This window comes from Carex rostrata, chromosome 14 (assembly GCF_964058835.1).
Source record: "Carex rostrata chromosome 14, lpCarRost1.2, whole genome shotgun sequence".
NCBI classification, from domain to species: domain Eukaryota; kingdom Viridiplantae; phylum Streptophyta; class Magnoliopsida; order Poales; family Cyperaceae; genus Carex; species Carex rostrata.
The window spans coordinates 5,476,571-5,496,334 of NC_135931.1; the positions used below are offsets into that span (position 1 = coordinate 5,476,571).

Sequence of the window (19,764 nt, forward strand, 5' to 3'; positions counted from 1 at the left end):
CAATCATCTAAAATGGAAGATAGACTCTTTCAATTTGTTTTTATAATTATTTTTAAATACAATTACAGTGTGTTAGTGTGTTCATTGACGATTTTGTATAATTTAGATTGGATATACTATAACAAAATAATCAAAATTCACATGCATATCTACTTTTGTATTTGCTTTTTTACTGACATAATTGTGAGTTGTATTGGTGGTTTAGATTTTTTTTTTTTTTTTTTTTCAAACAGGCTTGTTGAAAATCATCTTAGGACATACAATTTCATTCATTTAAAGGAGTCTGGCTAGTATAACATTAATGTCATTTCAGTTTATATAATACAAACTCCAAAACTTATCGAATTGATTTCAAACGGTGAATCCAAACCATTCAAACCGATCTACTTCATTAGTTGTGCATTTACATGTAAAATTTATAACCTTTTGAATTTATTTGATATCAAGTCAAGCGGTCAAATATGTGAGTTTTTAAGTTAATTTTAATATATTCATTTTTCAACATTTTTATCGCTTGATTTGATACTAAAATAACTCGAAGATATAAAAAATTTGCATGTAAACACATCACTCATTAAGTAAATTGGTTTGAACGGTTTATATTAGTCGTTTGAAGTCTATTAAATCAATTTTAAAGTTAGTGTCATGTGACACCAATATCATACTAGCCAGACTCCATTTAAAGCACGCGTTTGATACAACACAAGTACAAAAAAAATAAAATAAAGCATGCTTGAAATAATTATAAATTTTAAATACACAATAGAAAAAAAATACTACATATATATATTTGATTAAAAACAAATTACTTTTGAGTACGCATGATATTTATGATTTGTCATTTGTCAGGTTATGTATGAATGATTTTACATTTTTTTTAAAAGTTCAAACTATTAATAAAATAAGAGGAAAATAAACAACAAGTACGAATGAATTAAAATTTTAAATTAGATAAAAAAAACAAAAATTATTTCATATGTACTTCTCAAAAACATAAAAATATAATTGTTTTATATCTATAATCTATAGTTTAAAACAGTGTTGTAAAAATGTCCGTTTAGATAAATTAATCGGCAGATTAATTGTTGACGATAATCAAACTGTCATGGATTTTTCCGACTAATAGGCCGATTATTTCCGATTATGACCGATTATTTCCAATTAATTGCTTAGCGGTACCATGTCCGTCCGATGACCGCATACCGTTATTTACAATACTGATTTACAGAATTACAGTCCATAGTCCAATTAAATAAAAATAAATAAAACGTAGTAACTAGCTCAATAAAACTCTAAATACCCTTAATAAAATTAATTTTCTTCTGCATAATAGCCGTCGGATCCCCACTCAGCAGACCCATCTTCTTTCGACACGGAAGTCTTCAGCAGTAATTCTATATACCTCTTAGTGTAACAAGTTGGATCAACCCGTTTATATTAACTTTCACCCGTTCCAAAGGTAATTGCAGAGTTAGGTTCACATAATATCTAAGAAACATTTAAGGAAATTTCTGATATATGAGAATGAGTATCAATGACAAAAGAAAAAGATATAAATGCGAGAAAGCTCCATCGACCCAAGTGGATCATAAAAGAGAATTAACGAGACATACTCGACGCTATCCCCAAATCTCTGTCCCGAACATCAATCAATCACATCCCTATTGCGGCTTTGCCTTCGAAGAATCGAATCGATAAGAGAAATCAAATCTGAGAATCAGTCAAGCTACAAACAAACCGGAAGCAAGAATCGGCGTAACTCGATCGGACGTAAGGTGAGTCTCTTCCGATTCTAGGGTTCTTCCGACAAAACCAAAACGCTTTAGGCTGATCTGTTTCGGAAAATCGCGCTATAATCGGATCGTGGCTGCTGGTAGAAGATCCTAATTCTAAGTAATCCTCTCGCTCCGTCTCTGTCTAGGGTTAGAATTTATGTTTTTGACGAGGGGTAGTTCATTACTACTTCCTGGTTCATATTAGACAATATTTGTGTCATTTAGTTAAAATTAAAGGAATCAAGGTATTGAACTTATCAAATTCTGAATAAATTCAGGATTAGTAATTCTGATCTCTGTGGAATTGAACTAGCTCTAAGTCAAAATTTTATATAACGACTCTTATGGAAAGATTGTATCAGAATCCATTCTTTATACTAATATTCATTAGGTTCTCAAAATGCATTCCCCTTTTTTCAGGAGTGCGGCCATATTCCAGCCAATTTAATCTGCTACTTCGTCGAGTTTAAATTACAAAAAGATGAGGGATCAGTACAACAATGTACGTGACTTTTATTTTGAAAGTATTTTTTTTTTTTTCAGAATCTCTGGATGATATACCTGTCTAGTCTAGATGCAGTATGTACCGGCCAGTAAGGCCTCCTGAAAATTGAGGTTAAATATTAATAAGGAGTCTAACTGATGAGTTTGGCCTGAATAATCAGATAGAACTGGAATCATTGTTTGGGATTATTTGTTTGATTTACTAAAATAATATGTAGGATGTGAGAGGTTAAATCGGGATAAATCAAGGTAGCAGTTGGGTGTTAATTGAGGAATACGTTGATTAAAATTGGATTGAAGTTGAATATCTCCTTTTTTATAGGATTATTATGATGACGAGGAGGAGGGATATGCTGATGAATATGAAGAAGAAGGAGAAGAAGAGCAGGAAGTGGTGAGAGAACCGCCAAAACCAACAAAAGAAGAAAAAGATTTTCTCAGCATTAGAGAGAAGCTGAAGGAAAAATTTAGACAAAAGCTATTGAAGGAGAGGGCCTCCACTTTTGGTCGTTCTGCAGTACGTGAAACTTTGACTTCGAAGACCCCATCGCAGGAGAAGTATGTTTATATTTTTTTTTCCACCTCCCTTATTTTCTTTTTAGTTACTTCTTTCTCATTTACCATACCTGACGAGTATGGTTTAACCATCTGGCCTTCGCTTGTTGGTCGGATCAGGATAGTGGGGATTTGGTCAGGCAGGCCTCTGGTGCTTGAGTTTTCATTCATGTTTGTTTCCTAATAATTTGGAATTTGTCTAAGCATTTATTAGGGAAACTATGACAGAATTGTTATTGCTTTGGGTATCCTTCAAAGCCAGTAAGGAAGTGTTTTAGAAACGTTCCATCTCTTATATATGAATTAGCATTTATTCCAGAATGTGCAGAAGAAATAACATCAATTGGAGGAAGAGAGAAGAGAAACAAATGTGTGATTATGGACTAAATTTTTTATTAGCTTTTGAGCACTGAAGTTATTTTACTCAAATCTCGTTTTTATTCTTTGAACAGATTTGGGTCCTTTTTTGGACCTTCGTTGCCTGGAATTGCCCCACGGGTAATTGAAGAAACAAAATCAATCAAGGAGAATGGCTATTTGCATTCTTCTTCTAAATCTTCAGGGTCTTCTAATACTGTATGTGTTAGTTTCTCTTCTAGTAATATTATTCGTTATTACATTATTATAATTGAGGTTTTAATTACATGGATTTTTAAATCCTGGTCACGAACTTCTTACTGTAGAAAGGGGCTGCACCATTGTCCTCAAGACCCAAGTCATCAAATGGACAACAGAGCCATCGGCCGAAGGTTGTCAACGAGGTATAGCTTATAGTTTTCCTTTATATATTATTTTCTGTACGTTTTTGGGTGAGGGAAGAATCCATCAGGATCTTAGTGACCTTGAGTTTATGACGATGGATGTTTCTAGTAAATAAGTAATGTCTCTGTGGACTTAATTGCTTCTATATTTTTCAACTTCCATCACTCAACTTTTGAGGTGGATTTTATGATGAAGGGTGCGCAGGTATAATCTTCGTTTTTTCTGTAAATGTGCATACCTTAATTTGGAGGGCATATTGCTTTCAGGTCAAGAAGAAGGTTGAGATTCTGAAAGGCAATAGAGACTACTCTTTTTTGTTTTCAGATGATGCTGATGCACCCAATGAGCCCTCTGCAAAAAACTGCTCTCAATCAAAGTCTGGTAAGTCTGGCTTCTTTGTCCTGAGTCTTCACTAAGTTCACATTTTGGTAACTTCTCTGCAGTCTGTAGAAATGTTTCAAATGGGCACGATAGGTATGCATCTAATGTTTTATGGTGGGTGAAATCGTGGTCAGGTCAGTTCTGCTCATGGATTGATTCAGGCCATGCCCTAGGATCTTGGGTTGTTTAGAACTTGAGCCTTGGATCTGTATGGTTCTGGGCTATCATGTCTCTGACCAGCCATGTACTTGATTTGCATCATTGTTATCATTTGGGTCAATGTTATCTTTTCTGGACAATTGGGGTTGAAGGTACTCGAAAACCCTGAAATGATGTATCTGAAATTTCAAGCCATATAACCCTTTATAGAAAATCCAAGATTGTCTTATAGTAGAACTTGACCTGGTAGGTCCTGATCCGTGTTTGGTTTGGGGACCAAACAAACACCAATGCCCATCCCTAGGTTCTTTCATGGATACATACTCATACAGGTTTTTCCTCATGTCAAAGATCCTTCTTCATCCCAGCCCTCATCATCTAAACACGTCAAAGGGCCATCAAGAGACCATCTGACGGGGCTCAATGGCAGGTCAGCACCCTCTGCTTCAGGCACCTCTACCCAGAGACATTCGCAACACCAGCATCACAGGCAGGGCAGTACAGCTCAAAGGCACCCGCAACAACAGCATCACAGGCAGGGCAATACAGTTCAAAGACAACCGCAACAACAGCATCAACGGCAGGGCACCACCAGACATCCTGTACCTCAATCCAACCGGCCGAGGCCCATTTCAAATGGGTCTCACCATCCCAGACCCAGTACTGGTGCAAAAGCTCCTACAACAGCCATGGGAGCAAATAAAGCTCCTATGAAGGCTGTAAATGGCACCAGCAACAATCACCCTGTTGTAAAAAAGACTACTTCTGTTGCCTCTAACTCAAGGCCATTTGTTTCTTCTTCTTCTTCTTCTTCTGTGCAACGACATCCAACAGAACAGAAAAGGGCAGGTCATGTGTCAGCAAAACCTGTTATGAAGTCAGCCCAACCTTCAAAACCTCAGGTAAGTTGCCCATCCAAAACATTAGCTATTATATGAATAAATTAATTTATCCAAAGCCATAGGTATATAAATATCAGAGACACTATTGTTCATTTATATTTTTAACGCTAAGTTTTAATAAAACAGCCTTCGAAGCATATGGCATCAAGCGGCAATGATAGGAATGTTACGTTAAAGAAAAAACCGGTTTCAAGAGGACCCTTCGATGATGAGGATGATAATGCGATTGACATGATCCGCAAGATGTTCAAGTATGTACCACTAATTATTATGTTGTTGTGGTGTTGAAAACTCTAATTATTAGTAACTAGGCATAATTTTTTCACCTCAATCATTGTTAGCATACCACTATTCCTGATGCTGTTTGTTATCAGTACAATTATTTAAATTGATTGTTTTGTGCAGCTACAACCCTAACAAATACGCAGGGAGGGATGAGGATGACAGTGATATGGAAGTTGGATTTGATGTGATTCAAAAAGAGGAACTAAGAAGGTACATATTTTTCATCTATAAATTTTGTTCTCTATGACTGCATTTGGATGAGGCAAAGAATAGTGCTAATCCAGGTTAGCAGCTATTCCGAACTACTATTCTATGTTTGAATGTGTTTGGGTTAGCATTCTATTCTACTAACCCAACCAAAAGTTGGGTTAGCTCACTATCTCAAATTTGAGTTAGCTCACTGATCTCACTAACCCAAGCCTTCATCCAAACGCACCCTGTATTTATAACAAATCTCTGAGGGTCATATTGTTAATATCAATATTTTGAAGCCACAAGCACTAAGGTTGCCTTTGTTTCAGCTCCAAAATTGCAAGAGAGGAAGATGAGGAGCAATTGCGCCTCATTGAGGAGGAGGAAAGAGAGAGAGAGAGCGCATGAGAAAGAAACAGAAGTTGAGCCATAGGTGATAGCATAGAGAAATAATTATAAATCATGGGCAGAATGCAATTCTTTTTAATTTAAATATAGAGGTTTATTTTTTTTATGCTCAAATTGGGGTGGTGGGGGGAAGAAGAAAGTAGTCCTTGTTGTAAGTTGAATTAAGATGCTCAACTGAGGATTCTAGGGCACTATTCATAGCATCTATTAGGGTTGTAACTTGGTGTGAGCCTGTAACTTCATTGCTAGTTTTAGAATAATAACTTTTTTTTAGCTTCTTTCTGTCCAGTTTTGAATTTGAATTTGTAAGTACTCTGTAGCTTTAATGTTTTACTGTATGTTATGTTCTGTTATGTTCCTTTTTTTTTCTGTTGTCCAGCGTACCTTTTTTATAGGTGAGTTCATGCTTTCAATATTTTACTGTATGTCATGTTCCTTTTTTTTTTCCTCCTGTTGTAAGGTTCAGTAGGTCTAAATTAGACTTTATTAAATCGATTCAACATTGGGCAGCCCCAGGAAGGACAACAAAATTAAGACTAAGTTTGGTAACCAAAGTTTGCCAGGAATTGTAGAATTAGCTCTACACTAATTTTGCTTTCTACAAGATAGGAAAATTAATGTTGTCAAATTACCAAGAGCAATCTAGTGAAAGAGTAGGGTTAAAATGCACCATTGGTTGTGTTCTAACCATACTCAACATCTTTATTTGTTTTTAAAGTTCAAACAGTCGATCTTAACCGTTCAACATGATTTTCATTTTTTTTAAATAGGTACAACATCAATGCTTTTAGACTATCCAAAAATAGTGATTTTATAGTAAATTTAAAAAAAAAAAAATATAATTTGGTTTTGGATATCATGTTGAAGAGTTCGGATCGACGGCTTAAACTTGAAAAATGGAGATAGAGATATGGGGTATGGTGAGGTATGGTTGAACATGATTTCCATATTTTTTCAATAGGTACAAAATCACTGTTTCTAGACTATCCAAAAACAGTGATTTTATAGTAAAAAAAATTCAAAAAATATAAATTTGATCTTGAATATCATGTTGAGGAGTTCAGATCGACTGCTTGAACTTTGAAAATGAAAATAGAGATATGGGGTATGATTGGAGCACAAAACCAATAGTTTGAAAGTTAATGTCCAGCGTACAAAAAAATTATACCAAGGTTGAAGGTATTTGCATGGTTAATGATCTCAAACAGAATCTTCGCAATAAATAATCTCATCAAGAAGCCGAATAGATGCATAAATGTGCAAAGAAAAATGAAGAGAGTTAAACATCTATTTTTAGATTGCATGACGCCTATGAGGATCTATGCTGCAATACTTAATAGATTCTCCATCCCTGAAAACAAAGTCATTGGGGGAGAACTTGGAAAAAATAAAGCTACTCACAAACAAAATGGTTCCAAATAAGACCAGGGAGGCAATGCTAATATCGTACTTCGTAATCCGGAGAGAATATCAATGTTCCTCGTAAGATAGCGATGACATCACTGAGACTCTTGATGAAATATTACAAGTACATATATAATTAAAGAATTAATCATAATTATTAAATTATTTTAAAATCAAGAAATAAGTAGATTTACAAGGATGATATGTTCCTACTTAGTTCCATTCATGATATATCATGAGATATAGAATTGACAAGCATGTTTTCGACTGTCTGAACCATTTGTGTATATTTAAACAAAAGAAAATAAGAGGCAGAGAAAGGAAATGTAAAAGAGAAAAAAAAAAACCATTTAGTAATTGCAACAGTAGTAAACTTATGCTTAAATTTTGTGCAAGTATTTAAAAAGTATTAATTTATGGGAACAAACAGCGCTCATCTCTCTTACATGCAATGAAAAACAGGTAACAAAATTAAACAAAATCAAGCAATCTTTAACAGCCGGATACCAGCCAAATGGTTACAAACTATAATACAAGCATATACAGAGTAATTTGGGTATTTCGCAATGTTTTTTTCTATACAAGGTACCCTCTGAAAGTACCCGACTCCTCTAGAAACTGGAAATCTTGACAAAAAAAAAAGGCAAAATAACAGAACTGCTGACTAACAAAAATTCACATCCAACAGCATTGTCAGACTAGTTTCCATCCGAAAGTACCGACTTCTCTAGAAATGATTTTGGTAGGTTCCAAACTACAAATAGTAGTTTAGCATATTAGGATGGGTTATCAGACAATAGCCGGATTTAATGTACGGTTTAAATTACTTGCAACTCGCAAGTTGGACTGCATATTCGAATCTCCAGGAGATGAGACTATATTGCCATTCTAGTGTAACATAGGTCAAACTAGATTTTCCTCACTGCTATTTAAACAATTTATTTGTTTAAACAGATCAAAATCAAGAACTGTACCGAAGATTCCACCCAAATGATTCTAGAGGAGTCGGACATGCTCGACCCGCAACATCTCTGCCACCTCATCCCCTGTCTCAGCAATATAACCTGAGATCCGCAATTTGTTGTATATAGGGGCCAGATTCGTGACACCCATCTCGACTATCCTGTGTTGCCCCAAACCATAGGCGAAACGAATCACTTCAATAATAACCTCCTCATCTGTAACCCCATGTGAAAGTAACGAAAGCATGTAACTCAAAATATCCTCTGCAATTCCTTCTAACAACCAGTATTCAGCTAGTGAAGACAGTTCTGTGTATGCTATCAGCTCTGACAATTTTTCTTCTTGCGTCAAACTTTTCCAGTGGCAGTCTGGGTTTACTTGAGGTATTTTACCACGGTAAAAGAATTCAGTTAGCTTTACCAATGCCTCCCAGCCTGTGGGAACTTTGATTATATTGGAGAAGCTGCACAGATACCATTTAAAGTCAAAATTATATAAAAAATGAAAGGATAAAGTTGAGTTGGATTGCGATCATAGACTTGAGTCTCACTGGTAATATAAGCACTCTCTGTTAGGATTCTATATTTAATCTTCTGCCAAATTTATACATGACTACCAGCAATATTTCGGTGCTATTTAAAAGCATACAACAAGACGTACATCCGGTTGCACCTGACTGGTATGAATATGGTTACAGTACCTTGTTGGAGAAATCTACATGTAAAGCATGGTTCCATTTCTTGGGCCTGACTGTACTCTCTGTTAAGTTACTAATTGAAGCTCACCTGTCATTCATCCCTGAGCTGAACAATGCACGCATATATTCGCAACTCGCACATAGTATGACTCTATGTGAGTGTACATGCCGTGTACACAAGTGACAACTGCTGTAGTTGCATGCCAATTGCTTACTTGATTTGGCTTCTAAAATTACATCCCTATACAATTTTCACAATAAAAGGGTTAATTTTATATTATATCGGACATATTTACAATTGAAAAATTCTAATAATAATTAAAAACGATTAGCCTGAAATTGTTCAATGTGAAAATGAACAAGATATAAGAAACAAAATGGGCAAAATAAAAACAAACAAACAGACAAACATGACGTTGTTTTTTTCAAAAAGAAATGTATTGTTGTAGCTAACGAATCTTTTTCATATAAAAAGCCAATACAAAGAGCAAACTCACGAGAAGGGATATCCGTCAGGTCCAAGCGCTCTGGTGAGGTCAAAGTGAGGCCCACGAGAGCCCCATTTGGGCCATTCTTTGTTAAGCATCTGTGATAGAGATTCCAGGCCGCAATTGCTAGTTAGAACTTTTACTTTCTTCAAACAACCCTCGTCCAAATCATTCATCTCGGTAAATCCTGAATAGACATAACCCAATATCTTATCCAAAGCCTCTCTATCAACCCTCTCCGACATTTTAACAATAGTCTTTTTATTTGAGAGAGCCTCTACATTTCGGGGCACCAAATTGGGGCACCTAGCAGCTAAAATTGCCCCATGGACATCAAGTAAGTACCCATCAGACAAAATAAACCTCCTATCAGCTAGCTCTTTCATGTCAAAAACCTTCCCAATCTTTCTGCCAAAGTCGCTTCGAATCCCATAAAAACCAAATAAACTCAATATATACGCACAGTAAGATTTTGGTCCCTCACCAATGTGGTCATTGCTTAAAATACACTGAAAAGGACTGTTTGTCGAATCTTGGGTTGCATCGTTTGAGATCTCTATCAATTGAGAAAGGCATACTAGAGCATAGAACAGTGGTAGGTCTGCCCCTCTCCAATCCTCAAACTGTTTGGAGCAACATCTTATCCCTACATAAATTTTCTTTAGATAAGGCATGAGTTTTTCACGGTCAACCGGTATGTCACTCTCTAACCGCCCCTTAATAAGGTCCAACAAAATATTGAGCCCGTTCCTCTCCAAAATTAGGGTTTGGTACTGAGGAAATGTGGAAAGGCACCCCAACATAACCATGTCTGTTATAGCTTGAGAAGTGGGGACAACTCCAGCAGAAATTGATTGTAGAGAAGAGAGAACTCTTGCAACAAGCTGGGAAAGAGGATCGTAACAGGTTTTGAAAAGCACTGAAAGAATAGATCTTGACTTTTGGGAAATGTAGTTACAGGGAGCAAGGAGCATAAGAAGAAGTGCTCGGCACACCGGTTCCTCCATATGTAACATGTCTGACGAAATGCTCCTACTTCTTTCCACAACATTCAAAGCCCAAGAGCTGTTTGACACACAAAAAAAAAATTACAATAATCAAATAATATAAGGAATTACTTCATAACATTATGATTAAAGGATAGGAGACTCGTTCACTGTCTAGTTCATATAGGTTCCAAATGCTCCATATTTGATCCTGAATGTACCAACCAACCTGAAGCATTGCAAATTCTCTTGGACCATTAAATACTAATTATGTCAGGTACGAACTGGTATAAGATACCAAGATCTGATTCCAGTATGAACCAGTAGATACTAATCAAGTACGAAATGGTAAATGGTACAAGTATTTGCTTCCATTAGGAACCTCTGTGGTACCTGTGCAAAAGTACAGAGCGAATACCCCCCAAATGGCAAGAACTGATAACACACAAAATATATTTAAAAATGTGTACCAAGCAAAAGATATAAGATCGTCCAGTCTACAAAACTCCCCAGTAGCTTTTGGATGAAACTGCCGTGGTAAATATGCCACTAAGAAGCCAAGAATATCCCACACATGCTGATCAACCTCTAAAATCTCCTTGTTGCACAACAAGCTCTGCTTATTAGAGCACCTCCTGAAGATAATGTCTACGAAAATTGCATCAATATCATGAGCCCACAATTGCAGGTGATGGGGACCATCTGTGCAAGTCAGTACAGATGCGGTGCGACATGCCTCTAGAATCAGTGGCACTCCATTTGAAAGCGCCATTGCATCAGTTATGGCTTCTATGATACTCTCACAATTTGCATCTCTAACAGTAGAGGTCACTTCCTCAAATCTCTTAGTGAAGGGGAAAAAAAAGTATAAATTAGAAACATAATACAGACCTCAAATTATCAACTATACTCCTTTAAGAAAAAGACCATGTATACCCAACTAGAACAGGAAATGGCACCAGTTCACATAGCAAAGAGAAAGGGAGTATGTGTATTCGTTGTTGTGAATGTATCGTATCAACGATTATTATACATTTGTTTTGTGCAGGTAAGCTTGATACTTACTATTTTGAAGAAAGTCCTTCTGGATAATTTTATTCAAATAACAGACAGGAGGGGTCCAAGTATTATGTTCCAACACTTATAAAGAAATGATTCAAAAATGAAAATTGTTTCATTCCTTTGTTCTTTCGGGCCTATATAGGCGTCACAATTACATTCGTAACCCTACGGTTCTCTATAATTGCTTTCTTACCAATATAACCCTATAGTTACTATTAATGCAATAAACATACATAAATCTCAACACTCCCCCTCAAGATGAGCAAAAGATATCAATCAAGCCCATCTTGTCACAAAACCTTTCTAAATCTATTGAGCTAAGTCCTTTGGTGAGGCAGTCAGCTACTTGATCTCCAGTAGCTATATGACTCAGCTCTAATAGTCCACTTTCTAGTTTTTCCTTTATAAAGAACCTATCGATCTCCACATGCTTGGTTCTGTCATGCTGCACAGGATTGTTGGCAATGCTGATCGCTGACTTGCTATCGCACCACAATTTCATTTTAGCTCCGTGATTCACCTTGAGCTCTTCCAACAACCTCTTCAGCCACACCATTTCAGCAACTCCCAATGCCATAGCCCTATACTCGGCTTCTGCTGTTGATCTCGCAACAACTGGTTGTTTCTTGCTCTTCCAAGAGACCAATTTACCCCCTACGAACATGCAATAGCCAGCTGTGGACCTCCTGTCATCTTGGCAACTGGCCCAGTCAGAGTCACAGTAGCCCTCAATGTTCATGTGTCCATTCTGCCTGAAAATCAAGCCCTTCCCTGGTGCACTCTTCAGGTACCTCAGAATGTGATACACTGCGTCCATATGGCCCTTCCTAGGGTCATGCATGTAGCGGCTCACCACACTCACTGCAAATGAGATATCGGGACGTGTATGTGTCAAATAGATCAACCTGTTCTCCTGCTTCTGCACTAATCTTGGCCTTTACATTAATTGGAGAAACTGCAGGCTTGCATCCCAACATGCCTGTCTCAGTGAGCAAATCTAGGACATACTTCCTCTGAGATAAAACAATCCCCTCTGCTCCACGAGCCACCTCAATCCCAAGAAAGTACCTAAGCTGTCCCAAATCCTTCACCTCGAATTCCTTCCCTAATCTTGCCTTCAACTGTGCAATCTCCCCCTCATCATTTCCGGTAATGATCATATCATCAACATACACAGCCAGCATAGTAATGTGATCACCATGTTGTCTAGTAAACACCGTATGATCAGCATTAATTTGCTGATAGGCCATGCCTACCATAGCCTTTCTGAATCTATCAAACCAGGCCCGGGGAGACTGCTTCAACCCATAAAGCGACTTCTTGAGCCTGCACACCTTACCCACTGTTTGGTTCATGCCAAACCCTGATGGAATCTCCATATACACCTCCTCTAACAGGTCACCATGAAGAAACGCATTCTTCACGTCGAGTTGGTGTAACTTCCATCCTCCATTCACTGCCATGGAAACCAGTGTCCTCACTGTGCTCATCTTCGCCACAGGTGCAAAGGTCTCATCATAGTCGATGCCATAGGTCTGACTGTACCCCTTCGCTACCAACCTAGCCTTGTAGCGCTCAACCAGACCCTCTGGATTCTGTTTCATTGTAAAGACCCACTTGCACCCAACAGCCTTCTTGCCTGGTGGTAGTGACACAAACTCCCAGGTTCGGTTCTTCTCAAGGGCCTCAAGCTCTTCTTGCATGGCTGCTTTCCATTTCGGATCTCCTTTAGCAACCTGCCAACACTTAGGAATAGAGACAGTGTCTAATGATGCAATGAACGCTTTATATACCGGTGATATGTGTGAGTAAGAGACAAACTGGGCAATCTCATGCGGAAAACCATATCGGTCAGGAGGAATGCCCGCATTCTCGCGAGGAGTCCTTCTTACTGATAGGGGAGTGGGAGGAGTAGAGAGAGGAATCATAACACCTGTGTATTCTGAGTCTGAGGTGGATGGTGTAAGTGTCTCAGGAGTCGGATTAGGCAGGGACAAGGGATTTGACACATGTGGCACTGTAGGCACGGCTCCTTCACTCTGCTTATTTCTTCTCACATACACCTCACGGTATCTCGACCCCCCCTGAGCTTTAGTCCTACCACCTTCGGGCCCATTTCTCTTAACTTCCGGCTCACCCGCCGAATCCTCCCTTTGCGGCTCAACCCCGGCCGAATCCTCCTTTTCCGGCTCAACCCTAGCCGAATTCTCCTTTTCCGACTCAACTCTAGCCGAATCCTCATTTTCCGGCTCAACTCTAGCCGAATCCACCAGTGGGCAAGGAATACCACCCACACTCACCATCCTCCTCTCACCATCACTACTACTCTCCCCCTCTCGCCTCATACCTCCTGTATCGAGCGAGTCTCCAAAGGGTGATGTAGTCTCTGAGGAGTAGTAAGGTTCGAGCTCGCGAAATGTAACATCCATACTCACAAACAATCTTCTCTCTACCGGACTCCAGCACACATAACCCTTTTGAGTAGCTGAGTAACCCACAAAGATACACCTCACAGCCCTCGGATCCAATTTTCCAACATTTGGTCTGTTGTCTTTCACAAAGCACACACAACCAAATACCTTTGGACGAAGAATACCCTCATTATCTCCTTTCAACATCACACATGGAGTCTGCCAGTCCAACACTCTAGATGGCATTCTGTTGATCAATTGTGCGGCTGTCAGGACTGCTTGTCCCCACAAATATTTCGGAACATTCATCGAAATCATCATACTCTGAGTTACCTCAAGGAGATGCCTATTCTTCCGTTCTGCTACCCCATTCTGCTCTGGTGTGTATGGACACGTGGTTTGATGTTGTATTCCCTGGGATGACAAGTACTCCCCAAACGCCCTGTTGGTGTACTCTGTTCCATTGTCAGATCTCAATACCTTCACAACTGCACCATATTGAGTCTGAATCCCTTTGTGAAAGTCCTTGAAGCAAGCAAACACATCACTCTTGTTCTTCATCAGATAAATCCAAGTCACACGAGAAAAACAATCGATGAATGAGACAAAATATCTGAACCCATTCACAGTAGTCGTGGGACAAGACCCCCATACGTCTGAATGAACCAGATCAAAGGCATGAGAACTCCTATTTCCTGAGCTTACATACGAACTCCTTGTATGCTTTCCAAACTCACATCCATCACATACAAGTTTATGTTTGTCAGCTTTCTTATACTCTGATGGATACAAACGTTCCAGTAGGCTGAAGGAAGAGTGCCCCATCCGCCGATGAATCAGAAGCAACTCATCCTCCACACTCACTCCAGATCCTCCTACCCCCACTCTATCGACCACCGATGCCAGCGCTGTGTCCATCCCTTTTCTATCCATGTACCACAACCCATCACGCCATGTACCAGTCCCAAGTATCCGACCCGTCCCCTTCTCCTGAAAGACCATCTTCGGAATATCAAAGGTCACGATACATTTATGCTCACGAATAATAGCACTAATGGACACCAGGTTTACCGGAAAGGAAGGAGCATGCAACACATTGGTCAGAGTCACTGAATCGGTACATTTCACGGTACCCTTACCAACTACGGGCTGAGCTGTACCATCTGCGATCTGAACGCTCTCTGGGACTGCTAGGCGAGTATAGGAAGAAAACTCTCTAACAGTACCAGTCACATGGCGAGACGCACCAGAGTCGACTATCCAATTTGGTGATCTCGTGGTGGGTATAGAGGCTAGAGCAAGAGCATCATGAGTACCTGTAGCTATGTGGGCAAGAGAAGCAAAGTTACCCCTGGATGAAGTAGAGGTTGATGCATCATCTCTCACGCTCTTCATATCACCCATCAGCTTCTGCCTGTTCCGGAGTCTCTGAGAATAAGCCTCCACGAGTGCCTGATCCTCCTCTGTAAGGTCCCCACTAGCTTTTTCTTCCTCCTCTGCAACTATTAGATGTGTCCGGTTGCCTCCTCTTCCACCTCTCCGATCTCCACGGCCGCGGCCATAACTCCCAGACTGCCCCCTCCCACCTGTATCTCTCTCCTTTGGTGGCTTAGGACAAGCCTGCTTCAGGTGACCTACCTCACCGCATCTATAACACCGTCGAGGCTCGCCTCTGAACCCTGTGTTACCTGTGTGACCTGAGTTGGAGACCGCTAGTGCTGACTTCACTCCTGGAAGTCCTGCTGTCCCAGCCTGTAGCCTAATATGGGTCTCCTCCTCATCAGTTAAGTACCCCTCAAGATCCTTCCCTTTGAGTCTCATGTCGATAGGTGGCAGCTCAACCTTCTGCACCGTCGGCTTGCTCTCAACAGAAGCTTGGTACACGGCCAACGCTCGTTGCACCATGACAGCCATCTCATCAGAGGTCAGCTTCGCGCAAGCCTTCGCATATGCATTCCCAATCTCCTCCTCTGACATTGATCCGACTCAAATCTACGCCTCACGTATCAATCCAAGTCCGAATCCTTCCTATTACTCTCTTAGACCCGATCTTACACTGTTAAGATCGAGATCCACATCATCTCTCCCTTTTGACCCGACCTTGATCTAACACATCAAGATTCGAGCTCAAACCCGATCAAAACCCCCCCCTACTCGGGTATCGTGAGGTATATGCCCCCCACGCCGGCCAATATACTCAAAGAGGACCAAACCTACCTTAGATCAGCCTAGAAGGAGAAAGGGGCTGGTTCGGTCTAGAAGAAGAAAGGGGGCAGATCCGGTTCGGTCAAGAAGGAGGAGAGGTGGTTCGGACCAGATCTGAACTAGGCGGAGCAAATGGTGCTAGGCGCCGCCTAGACGGAGCAGTAGGCGGAGCAGGGTCGGAGCGGCGGATCTAGGTCAGAGAGCTTAGATCATGGCAGCAGCTTGGCGGGACGGAGCCTGGCGGCCGGACGGAGCTCAGGCCGTGACCAAGAGGGTCAGGCGACCCGAACGGAGAGAGGCGGAGCTCAGGCAGTCAGGCGGAGCTGGGCGGAGGTGGGCTCTGCCTGGATTCGGATTCTGTAAAATCGCGGTTACTGTAGCGCTACAGTTGCGATTTTAGGGTTTCGTTTTTTTCAGCTCTGATACCATAAAGAAATGATTCAAAAATGAAAATTGTTTCATTCCTTTGTTCTTTCGGGCCTATATAGGCGTCACAATTACATTCGTAACCCTACGGTTCTCTATAATTGCTTTCTTACCAATATAACCCTATAGTTACTATTAATGCAATAAACATACATAAATCTCAACAACTTATAATAGGGTTGGGATCCACCAACAATGGGTTAATCTAACACTTGCTATAGAGATATCGTTGGTCCCATAGATTGGTTGTGTATCAAATTTCATGCAATTGAGTGTCATTTGATATTCCACTAAAAGCTCTTAAATATGGACAACTTCAAAGCTCAAGTTGTGTGGTGAACGGTAAAATTTTCATCAGATTTCATCATCTTTTATGATGAAATACACAATATATAGTATAGATTCAAATGTCAAATTTCAAAATAAGAAATATTTGAAACTTGTCAAAATTATCAAATTAATCCACTGGCAACGGATCCCGCCCTATAAAGTAAGTGATACTTGCATTTTTATCGAACTACTGGAAAGATTTTTCTTTAACTGGGGGGAGCTTGATATTTTTAGTTTTACAATGGCAAATGAAAAGAAAAAAGAAAGAAAGATAAAAGCAGTATACATAAAAGCTGATACTTGGTACAATACCCCAAGATTTAATAAATGACAATCTTATCAATAGAAGAACTTGGAATCTTACCACCAAATGACGAAAAAGAATGAGAGATTCAATTCTAACTTCAACAGGACTTGACTTCCCCATGCATTTAATAATCTTACTAAAGAGTGCTTTGTTTTCAATCATCTTTTTCACACCATGGCTGCACAAAGCTAGTAAACAAAAAATCCATCAAAAAAATCACCTGTGTAATTAGGACACCTATTTGTGCAAAATATAATGAATAACACAAACGCATGCTTATTTATTATGTCCAGTGAAGAAATAAAGTTCTTTTCTGTTGTCTTTCTTCTTTTTCCCTCTGTTGAGATTAATTGGCAGTAAAACTGAGGTCAGTTTAGGTCGACAGTATTGAATTCTTAATTCAGATATATTTGCAGAATTGACTGCAAATAAGCTAAATTGGGACAATCTTAGGCTATAAATTGCAAGGCTGAAACTAACTAGAGCCTACTTAGCTTAGTTCTTAGGTAGGTTAAGCAACTCAGGAAGGCTCATCAGGCCAGGCCAGTAACAAACCAGTCAAGTCCAGAATTGTTCATGTACCAGTCAAGGAATTGACATAATTGTTGCCATTAATCAAAGCAATAACTATAGGCCGTTGTCTTAAATCACAGCTCATACAGATTAACTTTTATGTAATCTAAAGAGAGAGATATGTACCTAAAGAAGAAAGAACCTTCAAAACATTGGTGGAAATCAAAATAAGTGAATTATCACAATTCTCCCCTAAAACTTTCATCATGCTATCGTCCTTCCAAACCCGGAATCTCAATGCAGGCCACCCCAGGACAACAGTTCTTAACAAAACAACTGCTTCCGTAAAACATTCTATTTCTTTCAGGAAATGAGAGATGCACACGACAATGCTATTGGTCTCCAAGATGTCTTTAATTTTCCTGTGGTTTTTTCCACTTACTGAACTCATGTTTGTAAGAATGGTAGACAGAGCGGTAAGACATGAAGATTTTCTAGTGGGAGGAATTCGGTTCAGTGAAAGGAGATGAGAAAGAGATGCGATCATCTCCAGTGTAGGGTAATCACGAATACCGGTCTGAATGATGAAGACCAACTTTGATGTAACTTCAATTGCATGATTTAGAGATGCAGTATTATGAGATTTGAGAATTCCAGTCAATGCAATTATGATTTTTGAAATAGACGCCTGATCAAGAAAAGAAAAAGGAAATTAACTAAGTAAATTAATATATAAAGTTAAAAATAGCCATGGGCTCAATAAGGTTGCAGAACTCCTGCACATTGCAAAGAACCTTAACCTTAAGGGACAAGCATATTATGTTAAATACTCTTTTGTCCCCCAGGAGATGCATAGCCCCTTTTTCATATTTCATGCTCAATTCAAATAAGGTATGGGGTCGCATATCTATACCACTTAATTGAGAAAAAAAAATACAACAATTGATATGTGTAGTGAAGGGAAATGAGGTAGGAAATACCTGTATTAGGGGATGTCGGGAAAGAGACAAAGATAGAGAATTAAGGAATGCATCCATTCTTTTAAGTGTTTGTGACTCAATGCTCGCGTCAATGCACACCCATTTAGCCTCTTGCTCATTGTCATACCTGTCGGATTTAATACAAAATGAAACACTGATATAAGTTTACAATTATATTTATAAAACACTAAAAGGATTTAATTAAATATTACAAAACTAACAAGGGAAATATCATGTGTACTGAGAAGTGTAAAAAACATCATAATCTCATATATAATCCCCTGAATTTTATGGATACCAGTAAACTGAAATATCACCTAAACCCTTGTAATACAAATGAACCCTTGCCTATTTTCCATATCCTAAACAATCTAACAAGAAAAAATTAAGGCCTAAAAACAAAGGTTCCTAAGGAAGAAATAGGATCATGATGGCCATATGGCTTGAACTTTGAAGATACCAAGAGTGGAAGGTAATATTTAATGTATCATTAAAAAAAATGTTCTTGATATATAAATTTTAACAGAATTACACGCAGAATCAAAAGTTTTCAACACAAAAGTTCTCCAAAAATCACTAAAAAATGTTTAGTACAGTTATCCTGGTACCAGTATTGAACACAACTATACCATTTATTTGAAAACCAAAAATAAATAAATAAAGAATAAGACACAATCAGGCAAACATAGACTTCTCATAAGAAGTAATACTAAAGGCAGTCATGAATTCAGGAGGGCTTTTTTTAGAGAAAGGACAGAGCAACCTAGTACTTTGTAGCAAAATTTGTACAAAAGAGAGAAAATGAGAGAGGGAGAGAGGTACTTGAGACCGAGAGAGAGAGACTCGTGGAGCCGGTGGCGGAGAGAAAGGAGTCGGTCGCTTAGACCGCCTTGCTTCTCTTTTCCCATGGCGAAGAGGGAGCTTTCCCGAAGTATCTCTCTGTCATGAAAAAATGGTAAATGGTTGTGAAATGTGAAGCCATGGAGGAGTAAGCATTATAATAATACTTTATAATTTATGGACCTAGTTTTACAAATTTGGGCCTTCTTTCCTTATTGGGTTGCAGAAG

The 19,764-nt window shown here is 39.0% G+C and overlaps 2 protein-coding genes across 4 annotated transcripts; one reads left to right on the forward strand and one right to left on the reverse strand.

The window, feature by feature from the left end:
- The first annotated feature begins 1,562 nt into the window (after window positions 1-1,562).
- On the forward strand, window positions 1,563-6,271 carry LOC144565116 (uncharacterized). 3 transcript variants are annotated; one of them, XM_078314770.1, is made up of 10 exons: window positions 1,563-1,922; window positions 2,196-2,277; window positions 2,602-2,837; window positions 3,287-3,410; window positions 3,518-3,595; window positions 3,863-3,977; window positions 4,488-5,038; window positions 5,165-5,289; window positions 5,444-5,533; window positions 5,845-6,271. In XM_078314770.1, exons 2-10 carry the CDS (start codon window positions 2,257-2,259, stop codon window positions 5,921-5,923), a joined length of 1,419 nt encoding a protein of 472 aa, XP_078170896.1. In that variant the 5' UTR covers window positions 1,563-1,922; window positions 2,196-2,256; the 3' UTR covers window positions 5,924-6,271. The 3 variants fall into 3 exon arrangements, with proteins under 3 accessions (XP_078170896.1, XP_078170895.1, XP_078170894.1); XM_078314769.1 differs by having other exon boundaries at window positions 1,563-1,893; XM_078314768.1 differs by having other exon boundaries at window positions 1,563-1,775.
- Window positions 6,272-8,180: 1,909 nt separating this feature from the next.
- LOC144565198 (BTB/POZ domain-containing protein) lies at window positions 8,181-19,658 on the reverse strand. Its single transcript, XM_078314878.1, has 8 exons — window positions 19,518-19,658; window positions 18,696-18,822; window positions 17,902-18,403; window positions 17,260-17,390; window positions 10,932-11,305; window positions 9,485-10,540; window positions 9,076-9,228; window positions 8,181-8,753 (listed from the first exon to the last, which is right to left on the reverse strand). The coding sequence occupies exons 1-8, from the start codon at window positions 19,601-19,603 to the stop codon at window positions 8,324-8,326; spliced, it is 2,859 nt and encodes a 952-aa protein (XP_078171004.1). The 5' UTR covers window positions 19,604-19,658; the 3' UTR covers window positions 8,181-8,323.
- Window positions 19,659-19,764: the final 106 nt, after the last annotated feature.